Source organism: Falco naumanni, chromosome 2, assembly GCF_017639655.2.
Source record: "Falco naumanni isolate bFalNau1 chromosome 2, bFalNau1.pat, whole genome shotgun sequence".
Taxonomy (NCBI): domain Eukaryota; kingdom Metazoa; phylum Chordata; class Aves; order Falconiformes; family Falconidae; genus Falco; species Falco naumanni.
This window is the reverse complement of record NC_054055.1, coordinates 233,325-257,076: the sequence shown is the minus strand read 5'-3', so window position 1 is coordinate 257,076 and position 23,752 is coordinate 233,325. Positions and strand designations below refer to the sequence as shown.

The window sequence follows — 23,752 nt, the reverse complement described above, 5'->3', positions numbered from 1 at the left end:
TAGAGCTGGAGCTGTGGGGGCCCCCCGAGGCAGGACGCAGGCAGGGGGTGGGATGCGGCCCGGCAGGACCCCCACCACAGCAGTGTCCCCCAGCCTGGGGCTGGCAGAGCTGGCGCTGAGGGTCCCCAGGTGTTGTCCCCCCCTTTTCCCCTATCAATTCCCCGGTCCCACCCTGCGCACCCCGGGGTGCCGGTGACCCCTGGGCCCCCAGCGTGGCAGCGGTATACCTTCAGGGGTCCTGTCATATCCCCCCCATGTCCCAGTGGCAGGGAGACCCGTGCCCCCCGTTTTGCTGGGCACAGTGGTTCGGGGGGACAATGCGACACAGAGAAGTTGGGCTGAGGTCCCGCGTCACCTCCAAAGTGGGGCAGGACTGAGACCCCCCACCGTTCCCCCTCTCCATCCCATCACCCCCAGCCCCATGGCACCCCAACGCTGAGCGGAGCAAGAGCATTTATTCCGCAGCTGCATGCGAGTTGGGGAGGACAGCAGCACGTGGGTGTCCCCTGGGGGGGCACGGCACAGGCCGGACACCCCTGTGGCCACCCGCTGCCTGCTCCTGCCTGCAGCTCCCCCTGCTCAGAGCAGGCACAGGAGGGTGGGCAGCAGCAGAAGCAGCAGCATTGGGAGTGGGGGCGTGGGGCAGGCAGCAGCGACACGGGCATAGTACTGCGCCACGGCCACGTTGGGGTTCCCCTGCACAGGGTCGAACCACATCTGGATGCAGCGGCCGCTGCCGCGGTGGTAGGAGCTGTAGCTGTAGGAGTGGGACCAGATCTCCTCACAGAGTGTGGCCGGCTTGGGGAAGACATACTTGAACTTCTGGCACATGGTGCCCTGGGGACACTGGTTGGTGCCTGTGGGAAGGGGGTGTGAGGTGGGGGGGAGGGGGTGTCTTTGGGATGGGAGGTGCTGTGATCCTGATGGGTGTCCCCGGTGGGTTTGACCCTGGGGTGGCATGGGGACCCCCACCCTGCTGCCAGCCTCCCTGCCATCACCTTCCACCCCAAACATGCTCAAAGCCATTGGGGTGGGGGGGATGCAGCCACCTTCCAGGTGGTGACTTGGGGGGGTCCCCACGCCCGCCCACTGACCTGTGGTCCAGTTCCAGCCCTTATGCCAGTTGACCTTGCAGGTGACGGCGTCCTGGCAGTCCTCCCACCACTGCTCGCAGTCCTCCCGACACAGTGGTACGTACAGGATCCGCTCCTTCCGCCAGCTGATGTCCGTCTATGGGGGCACCCCAGTTCATCCCAGTTCACCCCAGGCATCTTGCCGTCCACCAGGGTGAGGCAGGGGGGAGGGGGGGTCTGCACCCACCTGGTCAATCCAGGGCCCCAGGTTGGGGGAGCACTCGTAGAGACACATGTCCTGGATGAAGTGGCGCTTGCACTTCTCTGGCATGGCCCCGCAGTGGTCCCAGTTGAAGCTGTACAGGTAGGACTGGTCCTGGTGAGCCTCCACACTGGTGTTGGCGGTGCAGCAGGCGTTGTCCTTCCACAGGGCACACTGCACCAAGGCAGCCAGGGCTCAGCCGGGACTCACCGGCCCTTCCCAGCACATGGAAAGCACCGACACCCACGGGGGGGTGGCACCGGGTGATGGAGACTGCAGGTGGTCCCCCATGACACCGCTGGGGTCCGGCCCAGTGACCCCAGGGTGGGTGATGCCACGGGGTGAGGGGGGCGGTGGGTGAAGGACCCTACCTGCCCGTAGAGCTGCCCCTCGGGGCCGGGCTCCCTTTTGTGGTGCTTGGCGTCCATGCAGACATTGAGCAGCAGATCCCGCGCGGCGGTGGTGACTGCAGCTGGCCAAGCCAGGAGTGCCAGCAGCAGCCACGCGGCTGCCATCGTCCTGCTGGCAGCGATGGCGGGGTCAGCATGGCAACACGGGGGGAGCACTGTCACTCATCCCTGCGGGGACACGGCACTGGCAGGGACAAAGTCCCCCGTGTCTGTGTCGTTCCACACCCCCCCTCCCCCAACCTCACTGTCATGGCCAACCCTCAGCCTGGGACCACCGGCGGGGGGGTTGGGCTCCTTACCTGGGGGGGTACCGGGTGGCGGGTGCTGCAGGACGAGGGTGGTTCATCTCAAAGGTCACGGCGCTGCACAACCCTTGGCCACCAATCACGGGACGTCACCTGTCACCAGTGCGGGGGCACGGCAGGTCGGGCAGCACACGGAGGGGTCCGGACCGGAAGGGGCGCTGCGCCCTGCTGCCCCTGCCGTGTCCCGCACCGACCGAGCCCAGCCGCTCCGGCTCTGCGGCAGCCAGCGTCCGTCCTACGGCGCCAGGCAGGGGCCGAGGCCAACCAAAAATCTATTCGTTGCTGTTTTTCCTTCGCTCACAGCCAGCTGCGGCGCGGAGTTGGCCCTGTACCCCGGCGCCAGCACCAGGGGCAGGCAGTGGCCCCCATGTGCCCCACACGCCCCACGGATACACGGAGGGGACACGCGCCAGTGGGTAAGGAGTGTCCCCAGTGGGGCAGGTAACCCCGAGGGGGTCACAGATAGCCCCGGGGGGCTCGATGCGGTATGTCACATGGGAGTGACGGTTGCAACCCTTTGGGGTCATAGATACCCCCGGGGGGGAGTCACAAATGCCCCGGGGGGGGGGGGGGGCAGATGCCCCGGGGGGGTCACAGATACTCTGTGAAGGGGTCACAGATGCCCCCCCAGGAGGTAGATGCTCCATGACGGTGACAGTTACCCCCCCTGTTGCGGTCATAGATACCCCTAGGGGGTGTCACAACTGCCTCCAGGTGGGGGGGGTCACAGACACCCCTGGGGGTGCAGGTACCCTGCCATTGGGGTCACAGATCTTCTCCATGGGGAGCAGATACCCCATGGGGGTCACAGACACCCCTAGGGGGGCAGGTACCCCCCCAGTGTGGGTCACACATGCCCTGGGGGGGGGGGGGGGGGGGGAGGGCAGGTACCCTGCCATTGGGGTCACAGATCCCCCCCGGGGGTCACAGAAGATGCCCGGGAGAGGGCAGGTGCCCCCCAATGGGGGTCACAGATACCCCGGGGGAGGCAGGTGCCCCCCCTGGAGCTCATAGGTGCTCCACAGGGAGGGACAGATAATGGGGGGGGGGGCGGAGTGTGCCCCTGGGGGCGGGCACAGATGCCCCTAAGGGGTCACAGACACCCCCCAGGGGTCACATCTCCCCGCCGAGGCCGGTCCCCGGGGTCGGACGCCCGGGGGGGGGTGTGGGCTGGGTGACACACACAACCACCCCAGCTGTCAATCAGGCCTCGCCCCGCCCCTCCCTTGGCCCCGCCCATTGCAGGCGTGGCCCCGTTGACACGCTCTTCCCTGCTCCCATGTTCCGTGCGGGGCGGCGCTTCACGACTGCTTCCGGTAGGGCGAGGGCCGGGTTGTGCTTCCGGGTCGGCAGCCGGCCGAGGCCCGGCCCGCTCCCGGTTTTTCCACACGTACCCCTTCGCCGCGCCATGTCTACACTGTTCCCCTCTCTGCTGCCCCGCGTCACCGAGTCCCTGTGGTTCAACCTCGACCGGCCTTGCGTGGACGAGACGGAGCTGCAGCAGCAGGAGCAGCAGCACCAGGCCTGGGTGGGCCCCGGGCCGGCGGGTTAGGGGGCTGGGGGGCTGGGCAGAGTACCGGCCCCGGGAGGGGCTGCGGGCCCGGGTGAGCAGTGGGCTCCGGGGGGGTCCCCGCAGCCCGGGCTGTGCTGAGGGATGTGGGGCTGCGCCTCAGCCCCCTACCCCGGTTGCACCAGGGGAGTCCCGGCCGCCCCGCGCGGTGACCTGCAGTGCTGGGGGCCTGCATGTGCGCTGCCGCCAGCCTGCGGCCGGGGTTCCCGCGGCGCTCCCCCAGCGATTTCGCTGTTTCTCCCTTTTATCTGAGGGTTTTGCAGGGTCCCGGAGCCAATGCCGCCGTCACAGGCACTGCTAGCTGGTGGGCTCGTCGCTGTGATCTGTCTGCTGCGCTGGCTCTGTGTAGGCTGGTCCCTTGTTGCCTGCAGCGGCCTGAAGCTCCCTGGTGTCTGTGGGGGTTGATTAAACAGCTGGTGCTGCCAGCAGACCCCAGTTAATTAATTCACCTCCTGAGGAAGGCGAGTGGCAATTTCTGATCCCAGTAACCCACAAGTGCCTCGTACTGTGAGTGCAGTTCAGTGCCACAGCCCTACAGCGGCCCCTGAGTATGGGGGGGAAAACCATCTACTTGATTAAAGCTTAAAAAAGAAACCTCAGTGATTAAATTGTTACAATTAAATAATTTCAATCAATAATTAAAACCTCATAATCTGGGAGAAGGTTCAAGTCCCTTTGGGTGGGAGATGCTGAAGTTTTTTAATTGAGCTTTAATTATCTGCGTCTCTGGCTGAACAGACACCTTGGGTTTGGGTTCTTTTTTATAAAACAAAAAAGCTAAGAAAAATGTGGTGTTCGAGCCCTGCCCACACTCCCCAGGCCATGCATGTGGACATCCTCTCCGTCCCAGGGCGGCTGCTGTGTTGTTGGGACCGCTCTGCCTTGTGCCAACGCATGCAGGCAGCTGCCTGCAGCTGCTCTCCCCTGCCTGCCGCTTGCCTGGAGATGCTGGGGGCAGTGGGACTCCTCCAGCAGCTGCCAGGCACTGTTAGGAAGGGGCCCAAGGGCTGGAGGGGACAGCAGCCAAGTGGGAAGGGCTGGTTTGCTGGTGGGGAGCTATGCTGGGCTGTTGTGGAGCTGTCAGGGTGCTGATGCACCTTCCCCCCCCACACCTTTTCCCTTCCCAGCTCCAGAGCATAGCCGAGAAGGACAACAACCTGGTGCCCATCGGAAAGCCAGCATCTGAGGTGGGTGTGGTGCTGCCGGTGAGGCAGGGGCAAGCCGCTGGGTTCGGGCACAGGGGTGTTGAGTTGTTCGTGTGGCTCCAGGCCATGGCCTAAAGCCCGCAGTGGGGCTGGTGTGTCTGCAGCATTACGATGAGGAGGAAGAGGAGGACGACGAGGATGACGAAGACAGTGAGGAGGACTCGGAGGATGACGAGGATATGCAGGATATGGATGAGATGAATGATTATAATGAGTCTCCTGATGATGGGGAGATCAATGAGGTAAAGAGCAGGGCTGGGGGTGTGGGCTGGCGTCCCTGCCCTACCAAGACCCCAAAGTGTGGGGGGGTGCACGGTGCACAGCACGTGGGAACCTGGGGGCCTTGTCTCCTCCACCCCCTCTGCTTGGTCCTGCTCTGGTCAGGGACTGGGGAGGGTCTCAAACTTTTCCCCTTCCCAGGTGGACATGGAGGGGGCAGAGCAGGATCAGGACCAGTGGATGATCTAATTCTGCTGTGGCCACACCAGACCAGAGGCTGGGGAAGAGCTCTCCACAGCTCTGGAGCCCTGGTGTGTGGTTTGGCGAAGCTCCCACCATGGCTGCTGCGAGGGCTGCGTGGGGCAGGGGGGCTCAGGGTGAGGCTGCCTGAGGGGCGCAGATTGGCACTGGAGTGGCGCTGGGGAGCGTGTGGCTCAGCCCGGCGCAGCATCTTTTCTAATAAACTCAGTTTTCAAGAAAACAGCCCTCGGATCTGGTGTCGGAGGCACACCGGGGTGGGTGCTGGGAGCTGCGGGGATGCCATGCGGTTGGGTGGGGGTCTGTGTCTCTGGGGAGAGCCGGGCTTTCCACTGCACTTCCCTGGGGTCTCACGCAGACGTTTCTCTGTGGCTGTAAGAGGGAAGAGGCCCAGGCAGGAGCTTGTACAGGAGGAGGTCCCCTCTTCCCACCTGCTGCACTGCCCCCACTGCCACACCCCCACCACAGACCACCGCAGCCACCACGTTTCCTCCAGAGACTTTGTTTATAGCTGAGCGCGGTTAGCCGGGGACCCAGTGTTCCCCGTGGTCACCGCAAGGCACGAGCTCGCCGCCTGGCTCAGCGGTTACCGGTATAGCAGAGCTCGGCGATGCCATCGGGGATGGCGTGGAAGTACTCCAGGCTGGCGCGGTGCACCTTGCAGCGGTATTTACCACAGGTTTTGGCGTACTGCAGGAAGTGGGGTGCACCGGGGAAGAGGACGTTGTCAGCCAGGATGGTGGCCCCCTCAGCCAGCAGCTGGTGGGTTTCCAGCAGCTGCAGGTCCCGCAGGTAGCAGCGCTTCCAGTGATCCATGAAGACGAAGTTGGCCTTCAGCAGGCCGTGCTTCTCCCTCAGCCGGGGGATCACCTCCTCCGATGGGCCCACGATTAGCTCCACCTGTGCCACAGCCCCTTCAGCCCCTGCCTTGTGGTACGGGGGTGCTGACCCACCACCTGCAGCCCTCCCCCCACCCTGCTGCGTGGGGTGTTGGGGAGTGAGAGGTGGCGAGAGCTCCGGGTGGGAGAGGATCTAGCCTTGCCGCTCCCCCCTGTCCCACCCAGCTGTGAGGTGGGACAGGGTGGCAGTGTCATCCCCCCACCCCTCTCCTCTCTGGCAGTGGTGGGAAGAGCCGGCCTTTCCCCATTCCCAGGTGGGGCGCTCACCGTCTGCTCGTCGAAGCCGGCCAGGCGGATGACCTTCTCGGCCACGGCAGCGTGGCGGGGGTCCAACTCCACGGTGTAGAGGCGGGCACCAGGAGGCAGCCCCTGCGCCAGCAGCACTGTGCCGTAGCCACAGTAGGTTCCCAGCTCCAGCACCCGCAGCGGTGCCCGCTCATAGAGCAGCCGCTCCACGATCCTCCCTGCCATGGCCCAGATGCCTCAGCACTGGGGGGCGGGGGCGGGGCAGGGTGCTGCACCCCCCAGACCCCCCTTCCCTGGGCAAGGGGACAGCGCTGAGAGGGGCAGCAGGTCTGGTGTAGTGTGGCAGCAAGGAGGTGAGCAGCTGTGCCACATGCCCCGAGTCAGCCCTTCCCACAGCACCTGTCCCCTGTCCCCAGCCATGCTGGGGGAGCTGAGCACTGGCAGTGGTGCCATGACTGTGGTGGCAGTGCCACCACCATGCTAGCAGTGCTGTGGCTGTACCATAAATGCCATGGCCTATACCAGCAGTGCCACAGCTGTGCCAGCGATGTTGTGGCCATGGCCACCCCAACAGTGCTGTGACTGCACCAGTGGTGCCACAGCCATGCCAATGGTGCCATGGCCACACCGACAGTGTCACAGCCCCGTCAATGGTGCCGTGGCCACACCATCAGTGTCACAGCCAAGTCAATGATGCTGTGGCCAAACCAACAGTGCCATGGCTGTACCAGCGGTGCTGTGACCATGCCAACAATGCCATGGCTGTGATGATGGTCCCATGACTCTGCCATTGGTGGTGTGGCTGTGCTAATGGTGCCATAACCATTCCAATGATACCCCATGCCTGTGTCAATGATGCTATGGCTGCCCCAGTGGTGCAGTGGCCCCATGCCATTGGTGGCATGGTAATATTGGTGCTGTGGCCATGCCATTGGTGCCACAGCCATGGCTGGTGCAGGGACCCCTGCAGCACATGCGGGCGAGGGTTGCACTCACCTTTGATGGGCCCTACGCTGCTGAGGTGCTCGCAGCAGTAGCACCACTGGTCGAAGGTCTGCAAGATGTGCCGGGGGTCCCCGGGGATGGCATGGGCCAGCAGGTACTGGAAGGCGCGCTGCTCCCGTGGGACGCCGGTGAGCCGGTCCCGCAGCCAGCCCACCAGCACAGCCCGGTACAGCAGCACCAGGTAGTGCCGGTAGCGGATCAGCAGGGTGACAAGGAAGGGGAGGAAGGCCAGGGCAATCGCCGGTGACACCATGGTGAAGGGGTGAGGCTGTGGAAAGGGCCCCCCACAGGGCATGCTGGGGTGGGGGGGTCCTCCCAGGGTGCTAGCCCTGCAGCTCTCACTCATGCCATGAGCTGACAGTGCTCTGCACCTTCTGGGAGTGCCTCTCCCTGGGCTCTGGCGCTGCTGGGGCAATTTGCTGGCCCCTAGGGCTGTGGTCAGAGCTGGGCCAGGGCACCCTGGGGTGCTCTGGGGGCAGCGGGGGCACCAGGAGCCCCCTGTGCTGGGGCTGAGTGGTCCTGGGGGGTTGGGCTGTGGGGCTGCTCGGGGGGGGGGCAATGCCTGGCACAGCCCCTCACACTCACCTTGGCCTAGCTTTGCTGCCCCCGTGCCCCACATCCTGCACCCCATATCCTGCATCCCGCACCCCACATCTTGCGCCCCACATCCTGCACCCTGAGCTGTTGGGGGTCCCCAGCTGCAGCAAGGGGACGGGGGGGGGGTGGTGGCACCTACCTGTCCCCACTCTGCAGGCAGCAGACAGGCAGCAGGCAGCGAGCAGTGCCAAGCCCTGCTGCACACTTAATTATTGATGGTGTCACCTTAGTCACAGCCGGCACTGGCTCCGGTTACCCGGCTGAGGGGCTGGGGACATGGGGACAGGGCCAGGCTGGTGCTTGCGGGTGGCTCTTGAGCTGTGGGAGTGGTCCTGGAGCTGGGATCCCTTCTCTAGGGTTGGGGTCCTGTCACTGGGATTGGGGTCCCGGGACTGAGGTTGGGGTCCTGTCACTGGGATTGGGGTCCCAGGACTGGGGTTCACTGGGACTGGGGTCCCGGGACTGGGGTTGGGGTCTTCTTACTAGGGCTGGGGTCTTGATACTGGATCCTGATGCTGGGACTGGGGGACTGGGACTGGGGCTGGGGTCTTGTCACTGGTGTTGGGGTCCTGATACTGGGACTCGGTCCTGATGCTGGGGCTGGGATCCTGAAACTGGGGCTGGGGCCTGATACTGAGGCTTGAGCCCCAGTACTGGGGCTGGGGTCCCGATACTGGGGCTGGGGGAGTACACACCGGAGCCAGGGGGTGGGTGCTGCGTTTGGGGGGTGGGTGCTGGACCAGGGCAGGGGATGCCGGGCTTGGGGCAGGGCTGTGGTGGGGGTGGCTGCAGGCAGTGCCCCTTGGGGACCCCTGACTGCCCAGCCCTGCTCCAAGCCCGGGGGCTCATCCCCAGCCTCTCACTGCATGCTGGGGTGGGAGGTACCTGAAGACCTCCCCCAGCATGTCCCCCCAGCCCCACTGGAGCTGCCTCCCACACAGCTGGGGCGAGGGAGATGTCCTGCCGGGCTGAGCACTGAGGCACTCGCTGCAGCGATGGGCCCAGGGGGAGCCGGCAGCCCCCAGAAAGCTGCACAGGGCTGCCAGGGGTCCCCGTGGCGGGGGTGGGCACGGGGCAAGGGGTGAAGGGGTGCAGGCAAGTGGGGTCCCCATGGGCCTGGCGATGCTGCCAGCACCAGCAGCAGGGAACTGCAGGCAGGGTTGGGGCTGGAGGAGGGGGGAAGCTCAGCTTAGCCCCCCCAGCACGGGGATGTCCAAACCCGCAGGGGGGCTGCAGAGGGCAAAGGGACATCCTCAGGCTTGGGGGGCTCACGGGTTCAGGGGATTCAGGGCTTGGGGGGCTCAGAGGGTTCAGGGGGGCTTGGGAGACTCAGGGGCTCAGGTGCTTGAGGGGCTCAGAGGGTTCAGGGGGGCTTGGGAGACTCAGGGGCTCAGGTGCTTGAGGGGCTCAGGTGTTTTAGGGGGTTCAGGGGACTCAGGGCTTGGGGGGCTTAGGGCTTGGAAGGCTTAGAGTTTGGGGGGCTCAGGAGCTTGAGGGGCTCAGAGGAGCTCGGCTTGATGTGCAGAGTTAAACTCCATAACTCGGGGTAAGTTATAAAGCGGGTGTGTTTATTGCAGCGCCAGGTGCAAGGGGGGGTCGCTCCTCCTAACTTGCACACGTAGTTGTACTCGCTGTAATAAGTAACTAAGGGTGATTTGCTGATCAAAGGGGTTTTTAACAAAAGGAATGATCTTCCTGCAACAGATTTGAGAATGTTTTGTCTGGCGAGAAGAGAGTTAACTGTTAACCATGAGGTGGAGATGTACCTTCTCAAGGCCAATGTTAAACCATAATCTCATGTTACTATGACAACTTTGTCTTCGTCTAGACTTTAGTGTAAAAATAGTTTAGTTTTGTAATATACAGCTTCTTGCTACGGGACTGAGAGCATAACTGTTGGCTTAAACCGGCCTTGAAGCTGAGGATAAAAGGGCTGTGTTACTTGTCGGAATTTGCGAGCCTGGATGGAGCTGTGACTCCTCAGCGGCCCAGCGCTGTGCACAGTTTGGGTTTTTTGTGGTTGGTTTTTTTTTTTTTTTTTGCTTTCCTGCCTTAATAAATACTTAGTGAATGTATTTTGAACTCTAGTTATTTCGAATTCAACTATAACACTCACAATGCATACTTATACATATGTTGGTTAGTTCTGCCCAAAGTCTACAGCTACTAACTAACTACTAACTAAATATTGGTTAGTTGCTTCCTCGCTTCAATTTGAAGGTACAGTTCATTTTAACTTTACTGGGCATGCTCCCTGAGCAGGGGTTCACTCTCTTCGGGGGGGCCACTTGAGTGGGAGGTCGGGATCTCCCCCTACCACAACTATTTTAACCTCGTGTCCTCGAGTCTTACAACTTCAGCAGTTTTTCTTTTAGCACTTAGCAAGTCCTTGTCAGAAGGCTACTGATGGACATGCTTGTGGAGCTCCTCTGCGCCTGTACTGACCGTCCCTTCTGAAGCGCTGCACGGGCCGAGCTCCAGACCTTCTGGCAGCTAATGAGGCTCCTGCCTGACTGTTGATAGTTCCTGTCACCTGTGCAACTCCTGTCTGCAGAGTTTTAGGGTTTTCACTGTATTTTCTCACATCAGGCTCAGGGTCTAGGCCTTGGGGCAGCTTAGGGTTTGGGGGACTCAGGGAGGCTCAGGGTTCACGGCCCTCAGAAATCTGGGGAGCTCAGGTGGTTTGGGAGGCTCAGGGGACTCAGGGCTCACGGCTTGGGGGGCTTTTGGGGGGCTCAGGACACCCACTGAGATCCTGGCTGCAGACGCTCTCCAGAACCCCCTGCCCAGCTGTCCCAGGCGGCTGCAGGCAGCAGGGCCTGGCAGGCAGAGCACAGTGCTGAGGCTCCTGGGCTCAGCCCGGGGTGCTGCCTGTGCCAGCGGTGTGGGCAGGGGGCTGCCAAGCGGGAGGAGTGGGCCGAGCCCCTGGGCACCAGCCATGACTCGAAGGGCCTTAATGAGAGGGCAGGGCAGGCAGTCATGCACGCAGGGCATAGCAGGCAGGGCATGCAGGGCAGGCCTGGCACACAGGCAGGCAGGGCACACAGGACTCCCAGCCCAGCCCTGGCCGTGCCTCAGTTTCCCCACCCTGCTGAGCTGCCAGCTCCTCTCACCCCTGGGCCCCCCCATGGGGCTGGTGGCCCCATTCCCGCCCCAGCAGCCACCCCAGCCATTTCCTGGTCCAGCTGGAGCAAAGTGGGAAGGGGAAGGCCCAATCTTGGCATGCCATGGCCACAGCCCCACGTGGGGGCATGGGGCAAACTGGGGACACTGTGGGCATGGGGAGCACTGGGAGCACCAGGGACATTGGAGTCATTGGGAGCACTGGGGGAACCTGGGTACACTGTGGGCGCCAAGGGCACAAGCGGAAACTGGGGACGCTGGGGGCATTGGGAGCACTGGGGGCATAAGGGGAAACTGGGGACACTGGGGGCATTGGGAGCACTGGGGGCACAGCAGGGAACTGGGGACATTGGGAGCACTGGGGAAAACTGGGGACATTGGGAATACTAGGGGCACTGGGAGCACTGGGGGGAACTGGGAACACAGGGTCACCAGGAGCACTGGGAGCACAGGGGGAAACTGGGGACACTGAGAGCACTGGGGGCACAGGGGAAAACTGGGGACACTAGGGGCACTGGGAGCACTGGAGCCACAGGGGGAATACTGGGGTCACTGGGAGCACCGGGGACGCTGGGGGCATTGGGAGCACTCGGGGTACCGGGAACACAAGGGCACCGGGAGCACTAGGAGCCCCGCCGCCCCGCGCGCGCCCCCGCCCCCGTGCCCGCGGTTGGCACCGCCCCCGCCCGCGTGACGCCGCGACGTGACACCGCCCAGCGCACGCTCCCGGCGGAGGGCGCGGCGCGGAGGGGGAGGGCGGGACCTGCGCGCCTGCGCATTCCTCTGTCCCCGCCCCCGCCTCCCGACCCCCGCGCGCTGATTGGTTGCCCTTCACGTGACGGCGGCGCTTTTAAGGCGGGGGGGGCCAGTCCTCGTCTCTTCTTTTTCCGTTGGCCGCCCTCCCACCACGTGACAGGATGTCGGGTCACGGGATTGGCCGGGGCAGCGCCGCGGCTCCGCCCGCCGCGCGCTCACGTGATCGGTGCGGCGCGGGCCCGTGCGGGTGGGGTGCGGGCGCGGCGGCCCTGCTGCGCCTCGGCATGGGCTGCTGCTACAGCAGCGAGGCCTCGGCCTCCGACCAGGTGGGCCCCGCGCCGGGGGGGGAGGGCGGGGGGGTCTGCGGGCCGGCGGGGGCCGAGACGAGTATTGCCGGGCGGGGCGGGGCGAAGCGGCGCTACCGGCCCCGCTTCCGGAGCGGAGGGTTCCCCTTGGCCGGGGCGGGGCGAGCCGGACTGAACGGCGGGTCTCCGTCCCGAGGGGGGCGGGCCTGGGGGTGTCCTCCTGCCTCCGCCGGGGTGGGCTGCGGGCAGCGCCTGCTCCCCCCCCACCCCGCGGGGACGGGCCTCAGGAGTCTGTGACAGCCGTGGGGCCTGCATCCGCGGCCGGCTGCCGGCGCCTGACCGCCTTCCTCGCTCCTGCCGGCCCCGCTGCGGGGTGTGGGGGGTCTGACCCCACCGCCGCCTGGGTCCCGCTGCGGTGCTGCCCGGCCCGCAGGCCCTGGGCAGGCCGCCGGCGTGGTGCCTGGTGATGTCGCCGGAGTGACAGTGGCAGGAGAAGGGGAGGCCGGTGACCCTGGCCTGGCCTCACCCCGCCTCCGGTGCGGGGCAGGCCTGAGCCGTTGCTCGTGGCTCCTCGGTGCTGCATCTGCTGGTTCCACAGCCACGGGTGACAGTCCCTAAAGAAACCTGCGGGATGCTGGGGCCGTGCCCTTTCCCTGGCGCTGCCTTCCTGCCGTTATTTCTGCTTTGCAGAGCCCCTTTGGAAGCAGCCCCGGTGCTTGCCCTCCACCCTGGTAAATTTGTGGTGGCCGGTTTCCCCCTGTGCCTGCGACTGTCTGTCCGTGTGGGTGCTACCTCCCTGCTGGTGCCCCATTGTGGGGTATGGCCCTTCCCTGGCCCCACAGAGCCAGGGCCGGCCTCTCTCCTAGAACAGTCTACAGGAGCTTCTCCTGCCCACAGTCATCTTTTTGTCTCCCGTTCCTTGAGTTTCTCTTGCTGTTCTAGTGCACACAGCCAGATGCAGTGTCCCTGGGGCTGCGTGGGAGGAGTAGGGGGCTTGATGGATGGGGCAAGAGGAGCCCCCCACCCCTGGCCCTGCCTGCCCTGTACCGATGCAGGTTTAAGCCCAGGGTCCCAAACAGTCACAGTGCTGGTGGGAGCGGTGCCAGGTTTTCCTTCCTGGGACAGTGTGACCGTCCCCACTGCTGCCTCTTGCTGAGGAGCTGCTGCAAAATTGGGGCTGTCACCTGTCCCACAGAAACTTAATCCGCAGCTGCAGTGTGGGCAGCCCCTGCCTGTGCCCTGCCAGGGAGCTCGTCTGTGACAGCTTGTCCCTGGGGGAGCCTAGCCTGCGACCAAGCCATGGTGCTCTCTGGCGTGGGCTGTGGGGAAGGGGAGAGGCCTGGCTGGAGGAGTGCAGCAGCGTTTCCCAGCAGGAGGAAGGGGAGAGAGAGCTGCTGGCCAGGGAGGAGCTGAAGATGCCACTGACAGGGCATGCAGAGGAGTTGACTGCACTCCTCACTCACCCTGGGATGCTGCATATCCTGCTCTCCTGGTTACTTGTGCCTATCAGTGCCCTGCCAGGCTCTTCTAGTTCCTGCCTCGCTGCTTGGCCAAGCCAGAGGATTAAGGCCTGAGCTACCACTCTGCACTCCCTGGGCTGAAGCTGGGGAGGGATGTGCCCTGCGGCTCTGCTCTGTTGAGAGCCCCCTCTGGGCACCCCCAGCCCCACAGTGCCCCTGGGCTGCAGCTGGTGGGGTTCACATGGCCCAGATAAGCACCGGCAGACACAAAAGTCTGGCAGGGATCTTTCTGGCCCTCAGCTGGGCAATGAGACTGTGGTAGGTTCTGTGTAGGCCAGTTGAGCATGCGCTGGGCATGTCCTAATTAGCCACCAGGTTTTGGGCAGGTCAGCGCTGGTGCATTGAGCAGGCAGTTGGGATCCTTTGAGGGGATGCATGCTGTCTGGCCATGGAGTGCCAGGTGTGTTGGCGCAGGCAGGGCTGTAGGCTCCTGTCTAGGATTAGCTACTCTAAATGTGCTGCCACCACACTACCTGATTTCAGCTGTGCTTCCTCACTTTGTGGCACAGGGGGCTTTGGCTGGGAAAAAGCAAAGGGATCTGGAAAGAGGAGCCTGGATGTCACCTTGGCAGAGCCAGAGCTGTGCTGGGGTTATGCTGGGATGTGCAGGGAGTCCTCCCGGCAGGCTGATGGCAAGACTTGCATTGTCCTATGAGGTGAAAGCTGCTGGCACAAAGGAGCTGGGGCTGATTCTCCTCTTGCCTTTTCCCCAGGAAGAAGAGACGAAGCGGCTGTTGGAACCGGCGTCCAGCCCTCCCAACAAGGTGCTGAATGGAGCAGAGCAGAGCTACCACAACCTCCCATCAGCGCGCACAGATGAGCAGGCCATGCTGTCCTCCATCCTCGCCAAAACGGCCATGTAAGCCTTGTGCCGTAACCACCTCAGTGCTGCAGCATGATGGGGTGGGCAGGTGCCATGGCCAGGCAGGCAGGATGTCTTGGGAACTAGCGATGACCGTGGGACATGGCAGCTTTGTCGGGGGTCTGCCTGCAAGTGGCTGTAGGTGCTGAGAGAAAGGGGGGAGCTCTGGCAGTGGCTGCCTGTGGACAACCTCCTACCTCTGATTGAGCCCCATGGGAGTGCAGAAATGAGACCTTGGGTGTGAGGTGACCCCTCAGCTGGGAAAGCGAATCCTTGGGTATGCAGAAAGGGGGACTGGGTGGCACCAGCACTGGGGATGGGGTGTTCTGTCCTCTCCAGGGAGGTTGCCCCTGAACATGGGGGGGGAAATGTGGGGTGGGGGCTGTGCCCTGCCTGTCTGAGGGGGGGGGCTTTGGGTTGCATATGGGCCCTGCCTGGCACAGAGGGGCCAGTGGCAACTGGTATGTGTGTGACACGTGGTGTCACAGCAGCCCTGAGTGCTACTCTGCTTGTGGGTGGGGGGGGAAGGTGTGGGGCATGCGGCCAGGCTGTGGCATGGACCTGGGTGAGTGCCCAGCTCCTCTCTGAGCCTGGGGCCTGGTACCAGGGCTCTCAGGATGGCTGCCAAACGCTTAATCCTCATAGCCCTTATGGCATGGTGAAGCCTCCTTCCCCATGTGGCTGTGTGCTGAGGTCCCCAGGGTACAGGCCAGCCCACACTGCAGGAGGCTGTGGACCAAAGCCCCCAGCACTCTGTGCCTTTGGCTGCATTGGCCTCGGGGCAGTTGCAGGCAAATAGTCTTGGTGTTTCCTTCCCAGCAAGAAGCTGCTCCAGCCTGGCACACTGGTGTCCAGCTGGCTGCATCCGTGCTGTGAGTCTGGCCTCCTAACAGTCCCAGGCTGTTCATTTTAGGGAGCTGAAGTCCTGGCACCTTCACTGGAGGGTGCTTAGTTTGCCTGAGATGCGGAGGGGGCTCGGGGGGGAGTGATGAGCCTGCAGTGGGACCTGCTGTCTTGTGTCTCCACAGCAACATCATCGACGTGTCAGCAGCTGATTCCCAGGGCATGGAGCAGCACGAGTACATGGACAGAGCCAGGCAGTACAGGTGGGACCTGCCCTGCTCCCTTGGGATGCTTGCAGCCCCGCAAAGCTGTGTCCCCAGGCCAGGCCTCGGGGGTTTGGCCTTGGGAGAGTAAACTCAGTGTGTCACAGGGCTCCCTGCATCCAGGGAGGTGGTGCTTGGCCTCGCTCCTCTTCTCCACCCCCTGGCACTGCTGGGTGAGGCCTGTGGCGGTGTCAGTGGGCAGAGGCCTCGTCCCGGCTATGGGCTTGGCAAGGGCAGCCACGCACAAAGGGCTCCTGTGTTTCCTCCTGGCACTCAGAGCAGATGGCGGGTAGCTGGATGTGATTGCTCCTGCTTGAAAGGCGCCTGTGTTGGAGAGCTGGAAGCTCCCTTATCCTCCTACGTCGGGGGTTGGAGAGGGGATGGATGCTGGGAGTGATGCAGCGCGGCTCTCCCTGGTTCCCTCTTGGTGGTGCTTGTGCCTGGAAATGCAGCACGCATCTTCTGCTGAACCTGGGTCTCCCAGTGTCCCCTTGCTCCCTGCGGCAGGCTGGCATGCTCCTTGCCGGTGCCAGTGCTGACCCTAGCCACTCTCCCCACCGCAGCACGCGCCTGGCCATGCTGAGCAACAACCTGACGCACTGGAAGAAGCTCCCGCTGCTGCCGTCTCTGACCAACCAACCGCACCAAGTACTCGCCAGTGACCCTGTCCCCTTTGCAGACCTGCAGCAGGTGAGAGGGGCTGGGGGGAGCTCTGCCCTACAGCTGCTTCCTGGCCCCACCTTGATGTTCCATGAAGATGTGGGAGCTGAAGTGTCCTGGTCCTGTAGAAGCAGTGCTGTCTCCACTCGCTGGGAGCCCTGGCAATTGTGGCAGCGACTGTTTCAGTTTGCAGCCGCCTGGCTGTGCTGGAGATCCCAGGCAGGTCCTGGTGGCCCCTTCTGTCTTTAGCTTGGTGCATCTTTGCCAGAGGAGCACAGGCACCGTGGGCTTGAGCATGGGCTGTGCCAGGGCTCTGGTGAGCGTGGTGGGTGGGAGTCACAGTGCTGGTGGGCAATGCAGAAACATCCCAAGTTTCAGGCAGCCCTGTAAGGGCTTGTTAGTGCTGAAGGCAAAGCCCAGTCACACATCTCTAGAGCAGTAACTGCATGCAGGTTGCGGCTCTGTACTCCTTCCAGTCCCTTCAGAACATCATTTACAGCAGGAGGGTGTTTTGCAGCACAGACAGCTTTGCTCCCAGGGAGACCTCCTGCTGCTTTGAGGAAGGGGCTACTGGGGAAACACTTTTTCCTCAGAGGCAGGAGCTGCCACTTTAGCGCTGGCAAGGCCCAGGTTTGTTGGCAGGCTGGTTGTCCCTGTTCCCTGCTGGCAAGGGCTGGTTCTTAAACCATATGCCAGTCCTCAGAGTGATGGGACTTGAAAGCTGCGGCTTTCCTGCTGGCTGTGGGGCTGGCTGAGGTGTTGTGGCTTCTGCCAGCACCTGGGAGCAGCCCAGTACAAAAACCTCGCTGCAGCTTGTTCTGCTCATCGAGCTTCCTCCTCACCTGGGGCATTTGAGTATTGAAGGATGCAGGGAGAGGAGACTGTCCCTGTGCTGCCAAAAACCCCTTCCCAAAGGCAGACAGGCTGGTATCCAGGCATGTCCCAGCAAGCAGAGCAGCCCTGCCAAGGGACCTCCCAGGGTGGGACATAGCCAGGCCTCAGCTTGTGCAGGCAGGAAGGAGCTGCCGGCAGGCAGGATTCTGCCAGTCGGGCTCTGTCTTGCTCTTTCTGCCAGGCTGGATCTTGGGAACAGCTGTGGGTCCTGCTCAGAGGGCATGTTCTCCCACTGTGGCAAGCTCACCTGCCTGTACTTACCTGCAGCGAGCCGCTGTGCCAGGAGCTGCCCAGGCAGCCCAGCTTTCCCGTTGACTGTGGGGTGGACTGAGATGTCGTGGCTTCTCCCAGGGACAGGGCTGACTTAGGGACAGGTCTGGCCCTGCTGGCACAGCCTCCACTCTGAGAACAAAAGCCTGGTTTTAGGGTTTTGAAAGCATTTTGACCGAGCCCTGCGTCGGGGAGGGGGCTGCTGCTGCAGTGTCTCCCTGGGGCACAGCCCTGCCCCAGTGCAGCCCTGGCAACAGGGACCTTTGGGGAGTGCAAATGTTCCCTGTCCTACAGGTGGGCTGGCACCGCCAGGGGTGGGAGGGCTGCAGGGTGGGGGGTGCTTCCCCCTCCTGTCCTGCTTCTGAGCAATGTTAAACACCTGGGGCTGGTGCCCCGCTGCTGTGGCATGTGCTGGGGCCTCCAGGCCTGCTGCTCTGTGGGGTTTTCTTTGGGATAACCATGCTCGCCGGAGCTGACGCTGGCTGCTACGCTTGCACCCACAGGTGTCCCGGATAGCTGCCTACGCCTTCAGCGCACTCTCACAGATCCGCGTCGACGCCAAAGAAGAACTGGTTGTACAGTTTGGCATCCCCTGAGCCCACCCCACAGCACCACAGCTTCACCGATTTTTGGGTTGCTTTTTGTTTTTTCCCCCTTCCTTGTCTTTTTTGTTTGTTTCTTTTCCTTTCTCCTCTCCTTCCCTCCCTCCCCATGGCACCACAACAGAACTTGTACAGACACCCGATTTCCTACTATTCACCAAGATGCCCATTGCCAGCATGTCAGCCCTGCCGCGGTACCTGCTGGTGCTGCTCAGAGGCTTTCTCCTCCTCTTCCTCATGGGTGGGTGTGTGTGGGGAGGGGGCTGCATTTTGCCAGATGCCACATTGCACAGGGACTACCACAAAGGGAATGCCAACGCGGGGGCACCCCGGCACGGGTCAGCACCATGTGCCGCATCGCTGAGAAGGGTGGGCAGGAACCAAGGGGTGCCAGAGTCAGGCTGCTGCAGATGTGACTCTCTGCGTGGGACTTAGTGGCGTCTGACACCCTTTCTACTCATTTTTACATGTTTGGACCTTTATTTTGGTTTCTTTTTTTAATTATTATTTTTGGCCACAGTAGATAAAATCATGTTTATCCAGCACCTGTCTCCGTTGTTCCGCGCCAACCGCAGCGTGGATGCAGTGGGAGAGCCCTGGGGGAGCTGTGCTGACACACATGTCCCCCTGCCCTTCCTGGGAGCAGGTACAGGGGGTTTGGGGAAGGATGTGCCCCTGTTAAGGGACAGCACTTGCTTTTTTGTGTTCTGGTTACGGGGTTTGCTCTGTGCTCTGGATAAAGTCCCTGAAGCCTTCCTCTAATCTCCCAGCTGGTTACTGGAACCCACTGGACCAGCTTCTGGCAAATGCTCTGGGGGCTGGGCAGGGTGTGCTGATGCCCCCAGCCCCATACAGCGAGACAGGGTGAGCTGGGGCTGGAGGCAGCTCTGGACAGCTGCTGGTGGTACAGGGAGGCTGGGGGGGCTTTCTGGTGTCTCCTCCATCCCAACATGTGGGATCAGATGTGGCCCCATGGCTTCTCCCCACTCTTGGGGCTGAGCAGAGCGGGATGTGGGAGCTGCAAGGTCCGGTTGTGCCACCCAGGTATGCCATAGGGTAGGGGGCTGAGCGTGGCTGCACCGCTGCCAGTGCATCCCCATACCTCTGGGCAGTCCTGTGCCACCGCTAGCCCTTGTGTTGCTGTCTGGGTCTGATCTGTGGGGTGGGGTCCACCTCCATGGCTACCCCAGAGTCCTATTTTGTAGAAAACAACCGCATGAGCCGCTGTCTGCCTCTGTCAGCAGCTCGGGGGAGAGGGTGAGGGTCCTCCAGTACAGAAGGGGTTTGGAGGCTCCTGTGGGGGGAGCGGGGGCCTTGCTGGACCCACCCTGGATGGAGCTGATGCGGCTGAAGTTGGGGAGGGGTGAGCTAGGGGGTCCGCCTGGGCTGGCATCACCCACTGTGGGGCAGGGCCCTTCCTGTGTGGTGCTATGGGGCAGAGTGGGCCTGCACCAACCCTGGGGTTCCTGCAGGTGACCCCCACGCACATCCACACATGTCCCTACCCTGCCCTGGGCCTCTGTGTGTTACCAAAAATTGTAACCAAGAAAATTCTCCAAATCAAACGATAGTTTAGAAAGCTGACGGCAGTTTATTGCACTGCTGGATGCACAGGGGAGATTTCCTCCTAGCGTGCACACCGAGCTGCTTGAGGACACGTCATATACAGCAGAGCCCTTGCACATTCAGCATGCATGATACATTCATTTTCATTCACGCACAGGACTGGTTACAAATGTCTCGCTTCTCGTGCAAACTAGCACGTACCCTCAGGTAGCGCTACTGAAGGTTTTTATTGAGGGCGCATCTCCCCAAGCGGGGGCTGCCCTCTCTCGGGGGGCCATGTGAGTCCGAGGTCACGATCTCCCACTGCCACAGTCATCTTCGCCCTACTTTCGACCAACTTTCTGTGGGTTGCAAGGCCTTATCGGCTGCTCTCCCCTCGGGGCCAGAACTTCCTCACTCGGAGGCTTCTTCCTGCGTCATTTCTGTGGCACACGAGGCGCGGACCTTGCAAGGGTTGTGAGGCAAAGACATTTATTGTTACTTAGTTACAGCTTTTATAATTTATACTCTGTACGTGCGCTGCTAAAAGCGTTATTATCTCTGAAGCTCTACTGTCCATGCACCCAGGCCCTGCTCACTACAGGCAACTCTGCTGTTCCCGCTGTTCCCTTATCTTCGAGAGGTGAGATCACGTTCCCCCTTGTTTCTGTCTCATCCAGGTTTCTTCTCATACTCCCTCAAAGTTATTTACATCTTTGCTGCAGGATCGGAGCTGCACATAGTCAAAGCAAGGCCACAGCTTCATGTTATCAATGTCAAACACCGCACTGTTTTTGTTCCCTACAAATCTGGACAACCGAGATCTTTTCCCCGTCCCTTCCTGGCTCCCCCCTTCCCAAGGCTGCCCCCCGCGATTAGAAGCCCCTTCCTTTGCCGCTTCCACCAGCCTTAGAGAGTCAGCTCGGCCTCAGCTTTGTGCCCGGTCTCTGTAAGCACAGCTACACACTGCAGCAGAGCGTGGGCATCTGGAGTTGAGAGCCGGCGTGTGCCCTGCCCCGGTCCCTCGTGCGTCCCAGCGCCCTGAGCGTGGCTCCCAGGCCAGAGCTCCCCTGGGTCCCATCCGCGTTGGGAGCCGACGGCCCCCCAGGAGCCCCTGCCCCCAAGAAACCCCCTCCTGGTGGCCTGCCAGCCCTGGGCCCCCGCCAGGCGCCCGTTCCTACGGGTGTCCCTGACCCCGACGGGAGCCCCGGCCCCTCCGCCTCGCAGGGACCCCTCACAGGGACACCTCGCAGGATCCCCTCACAGGGACACCTCACAGGGACCCCTTGCAGGGACCCCTCACAGGATCCCCTCGCAGGGACCTCTCACAGGGACCCCTTGCAGGGACCCCTCACAGGATCCCCTCGCAGGGACCTCTCACAGGGACACCTTGCAGGATCCCCTCACAGGGACACCTCACAGGATCCCCTCGCAGGGACCCCTCACAGGATCCCCTCACAGCAACACCTCACAGGGACACCTTGCAGGATGCCCTCACAGGATCCCCTCGCAGGGGCCTCTCACAGGGACCCCTCACAGGATCCCCTCGCAGGGACCCCTCACAGGATCCCCTCTCAGGGACCCCTCACAGGGACACCTCACAGGATCCCCTCGCAGGGACACCTTGCAGGATGCCCTCACAGGATCCCCTCGCAGGGACACTCAAAGAGACCTCTCACAGAGACACCTCACAGGATCCCCTCGCAGGGACACCTCACAGGGACCCCTGACAGGGACACCTCACAGGGACACCTTGCAGGATCCCCTCACAGCGACACCTCACAGGAACACCTTGCAGGATGCCCTCACAGGATCCCCTCTCAGGATCTCCTCAGAGGGACCCTCACAGGGACTCCTCACAGTAAGCCCTCGAAGGGACCACTCACAGGATCCCCTTGCAGGGACACCTTGCAGGATCCCCTCACAGCAACACCTCACAGGGACCCCTCACAGAGACACCTCACAGGATCACCTCGCAGGGACCCCTCACAGGGACACCTCACAGGGACACCTCGCAGGATCCCCTTGCAGGGACACCTTGCAGAATCCCCTCACAGGGACACTCAAAGAGACCCCTCTCAGAGACACCTCACAGTAAGCCCTCGCAGGGACCCCTCACAGGATCCCCTTGCAGGGACACCTTGCAGGATCCCCTTGCAGGGACACCTCACAGGATCCCCTCACAGGGACACCTCACAGGATCCCCTCGCAGGGACCCCTCACAGGGACACCTTGCAGGATGCCCTCACAGGATCTGCTCACAGGGACACTCAAAGAGACCCCTCACAGGGACACCTCACAGGATCCCCTCACAGGGACCCCTCACAGGATCCCCTCGCAGGGACCCCTCACAGGGACACCTCACAGGATCCCCTCACAGGGACACCTCAGAGGAACACCTTGCAGGATGCCCTCACAGGATCTGCTCACAGGGACACTCAAAGAGACCCCTCACAGGATCCCCTCAGAGGGACACCTCGCAGGATCCCCTCACAGGGACACCTCGCAGGATCCCCTCAGAGGGACACCACACAGGATCCCCTCGCAGGGACACCTCACAGGATCCCCTCACAGGGACAACTCACAGGAAGGCCTCGCAGGGTCCCCTCACAGGGATAGTTCACAGGTACCCCTTGCACGATCACCTCGCAGGATCCACTAGCAGGATCCTCTCACAGGATGCCCTCACAGGGACCCCTCACAGGAAGCCCTCGCAGGATCCCCTCGCAGATCCCTTCGCAAGATCCCCTCGCAGGGACACTTCACAGGAACCCCTCGCAGGAATCCCTCACAGAATCCCCTCGCAGGATCCCCCCTCGGGGCCAGAGCTTCCTCACTCGGAGGCTTCTTCCTGCGTCATTTCTGTGGCACACGAGGCGCGGACCTTGCAAGGGTTGTGAGGCAAAGACATTTATTGTTACTTAGTTACAGCTTTTATAATTTATACTCTGTACGTGCGCTGCTAAAAGCGTTATTATCTCTGAAGCTCTACTGTCCATGCACCCAGGCCCTGCTCACTACAGGCAACTCTGCTGTTCCCGCTGTTCCCTTATCTTCGAGAGGTGAGATCACGTTCCCCCTTGTTTCTGTCTCATCCAGGTTTCTTCTCATACTCCCTCAAAGTTATTTACATCTTTGCTGCAGGATCAGAGCTGCACATCGTCAAAGCAAGGCCACAGCTTCATGTTATCAATGTCAAACACCGCACTGTTTTTGTTCCCTACAAATCTGGACAACCGAGTTCTTTTCCCCGTCCCTTCCTGGCTCCCCCCCTTCCCAAGGCTGCCCCCCGCGATTAGAAGCCCCTTCCTTTGCCGCTTCCACCAGCTTTAGAGAGTCAGCTCGGCCTCAGCTTTGTGCCCGGTCTCTGTAAGCACAGCTACACACTGCAGCAGAGCGTGGGCATCTGGAGTTGAGAGCCGGCGTGTGCCCTGCCCCGGTCCCTGGTGCGTCCCAGCCCCCTGAGCGTGGCTCCCAGGCCAGAGCTCCCCTGGGTCCCATCCGCGTTGGGAGCCGACGGCCCCCCAGGAGCCCCTGCCCCCAAGAAACCCCCTCCTGGTGGCCTGCCAGCCCTGGGCCCCCGCCAGGCGCCCGTTCCCACGGGTGTCCCTGACCCCGACGGGAGCCCCGGCCCCTCCGCCTCGCAGGGACCCCTCACAGGGACACCTCGCAGGATCCCCTCACAGGGACACCTCACAGGGACCCCTTGCAGGGACCCCTCACAGGATCCCCTCGCAGGGACCTCTCACAGGGACCCCTTGCAGGGACCCCTCACAGGATCCCCTCGCAGGGACCTCTCACAGGGACACCTTGCAGGATCCCCTCACAGGGACACCTCACAGGATCCCCTCGCAGGGACCCCTCACAGGATCCCCTCACAGCAACACCTCACAGGGACACCTTGCAGGATGCCCTCACAGGATCCCCTCGCAGGGGCCTCTCACAGGGACCCCTCACAGGATCCCCTCGCAGGGACCCCTCACAGGATCCCCTCTCAGGGACCCCTCACAGGGACACCTCACAGGATCCCCTCGCAGGGACACCTTGCAGGATGCCCTCA

The 23,752-nt window shown here is 62.5% G+C and overlaps 4 protein-coding genes across 5 annotated transcripts; 2 read left to right on the top strand and 2 right to left on the bottom strand.

Moving 5' to 3' along the window:
* Window positions 1–436: 436 nt before the first annotated feature.
* On the bottom strand, window positions 437–2,354 carry LOC121083581 (folate receptor alpha-like). The gene is made up of 5 exons (XM_040584137.1): window positions 2,045–2,354; window positions 1,707–1,857; window positions 1,321–1,509; window positions 1,095–1,230; window positions 437–857 (listed from the first exon to the last, which is right to left on the bottom strand). Exons 1-5 carry the CDS (start codon window positions 2,089–2,091, stop codon window positions 580–582), a joined length of 801 nt encoding a protein of 266 aa, XP_040440071.1. The 5' UTR covers window positions 2,092–2,354; the 3' UTR covers window positions 437–579.
* On the top strand, window positions 1,209–5,525 carry ANAPC15 (anaphase promoting complex subunit 15). Of its 2 annotated transcripts, XM_040584139.1 has the most exons (5): window positions 1,209–1,287; window positions 2,354–2,466; window positions 4,748–4,807; window positions 4,930–5,067; window positions 5,246–5,525. In XM_040584139.1, exons 1-5 carry the CDS (start codon window positions 1,233–1,235, stop codon window positions 5,291–5,293), a joined length of 414 nt encoding a protein of 137 aa, XP_040440073.1. In that variant the 5' UTR covers window positions 1,209–1,232; the 3' UTR covers window positions 5,294–5,525. The 2 variants fall into 2 exon arrangements, with proteins under 2 accessions (XP_040440073.1, XP_040440072.1); XM_040584138.1 differs by lacking the exons at window positions 1,209–1,287; window positions 2,354–2,466 and adding an exon at window positions 2,475–3,578.
* TOMT (transmembrane O-methyltransferase) lies at window positions 5,521–8,503 on the bottom strand. The gene is made up of 3 exons (XM_040584140.1): window positions 7,444–8,503; window positions 6,469–6,665; window positions 5,521–6,202 (listed from the first exon to the last, which is right to left on the bottom strand). The coding sequence occupies exons 1-3, from the start codon at window positions 8,090–8,092 to the stop codon at window positions 5,882–5,884; spliced, it is 1,167 nt and encodes a 388-aa protein (XP_040440074.1). The 5' UTR covers window positions 8,093–8,503; the 3' UTR covers window positions 5,521–5,881.
* Window positions 8,504–12,121: 3,618 nt separating this feature from the next.
* LAMTOR1 (late endosomal/lysosomal adaptor, MAPK and MTOR activator 1) lies at window positions 12,122–18,690 on the top strand. The gene is made up of 5 exons (XM_040584351.1): window positions 12,122–12,254; window positions 14,467–14,612; window positions 15,644–15,721; window positions 16,285–16,411; window positions 18,049–18,690. The coding sequence occupies exons 1-5, from the start codon at window positions 12,213–12,215 to the stop codon at window positions 18,139–18,141; spliced, it is 486 nt and encodes a 161-aa protein (XP_040440285.1). The 5' UTR covers window positions 12,122–12,212; the 3' UTR covers window positions 18,142–18,690.
* Window positions 18,691–23,752: the final 5,062 nt, after the last annotated feature.

Excerpts from the sequence above, each read along its gene's own strand:
- TOMT (XM_040584140.1), bottom strand. The coding sequence starts at position 8,092 with ATGCAGGATATGGGGTGCAGGATGTGGGGCACGGGGGCAGCAAAGCTA. Across the intron at positions 6,666-7,443 it reads CAGCGTAGGGCCCATCAAAG|GGAGGATCGTGGAGCGGCTG; the intron begins GTGAGTGCAACC and ends GGGCCATGGCAG. Across the intron at positions 6,203-6,468 it reads CCGGCTTCGACGAGCAGACG|GTGGAGCTAATCGTGGGCCC; the intron begins GTGAGCGCCCCA and ends GCTGTGGCACAG.
- LAMTOR1 (XM_040584351.1), top strand. The coding sequence starts at position 12,213 with ATGGGCTGCTGCTACAGCAGCGAGGCCTCGGCCTCCGACCAG. Across the intron at positions 12,255-14,466 it reads AGGCCTCGGCCTCCGACCAG|GAAGAAGAGACGAAGCGGCT; the intron begins GTGGGCCCCGCG and ends CCTTTTCCCCAG. Across the intron at positions 14,613-15,643 it reads ATCCTCGCCAAAACGGCCAT|CAACATCATCGACGTGTCAG; the intron begins GTAAGCCTTGTG and ends GTGTCTCCACAG.
- ANAPC15 (XM_040584138.1), top strand. The coding sequence starts at position 3,330 with ATGTTCCGTGCGGGGCGGCGCTTCACGACTGCTTCCGGTAGGGCGAGG. Across the intron at positions 4,808-4,929 it reads TCGGAAAGCCAGCATCTGAG|CATTACGATGAGGAGGAAGA; the intron begins GTGGGTGTGGTG and ends GTGTGTCTGCAG. Across the intron at positions 5,068-5,245 it reads ATGATGGGGAGATCAATGAG|GTGGACATGGAGGGGGCAGA; the intron begins GTAAAGAGCAGG and ends TCCCCTTCCCAG.
- LOC121083581 (XM_040584137.1), bottom strand. The coding sequence starts at position 2,091 with ATGAACCACCCTCGTCCTGCAGCACCCGCCACCCGGTACCCCCCCAG. Across the intron at positions 1,510-1,706 it reads AGGGGCAGCTCTACGGGCAG|TGTGCCCTGTGGAAGGACAA; the intron begins GTAGGGTCCTTC and ends GCCTTGGTGCAG. Across the intron at positions 1,231-1,320 it reads TGGGGCCCTGGATTGACCAG|ACGGACATCAGCTGGCGGAA; the intron begins GTGGGTGCAGAC and ends GTGCCCCCATAG.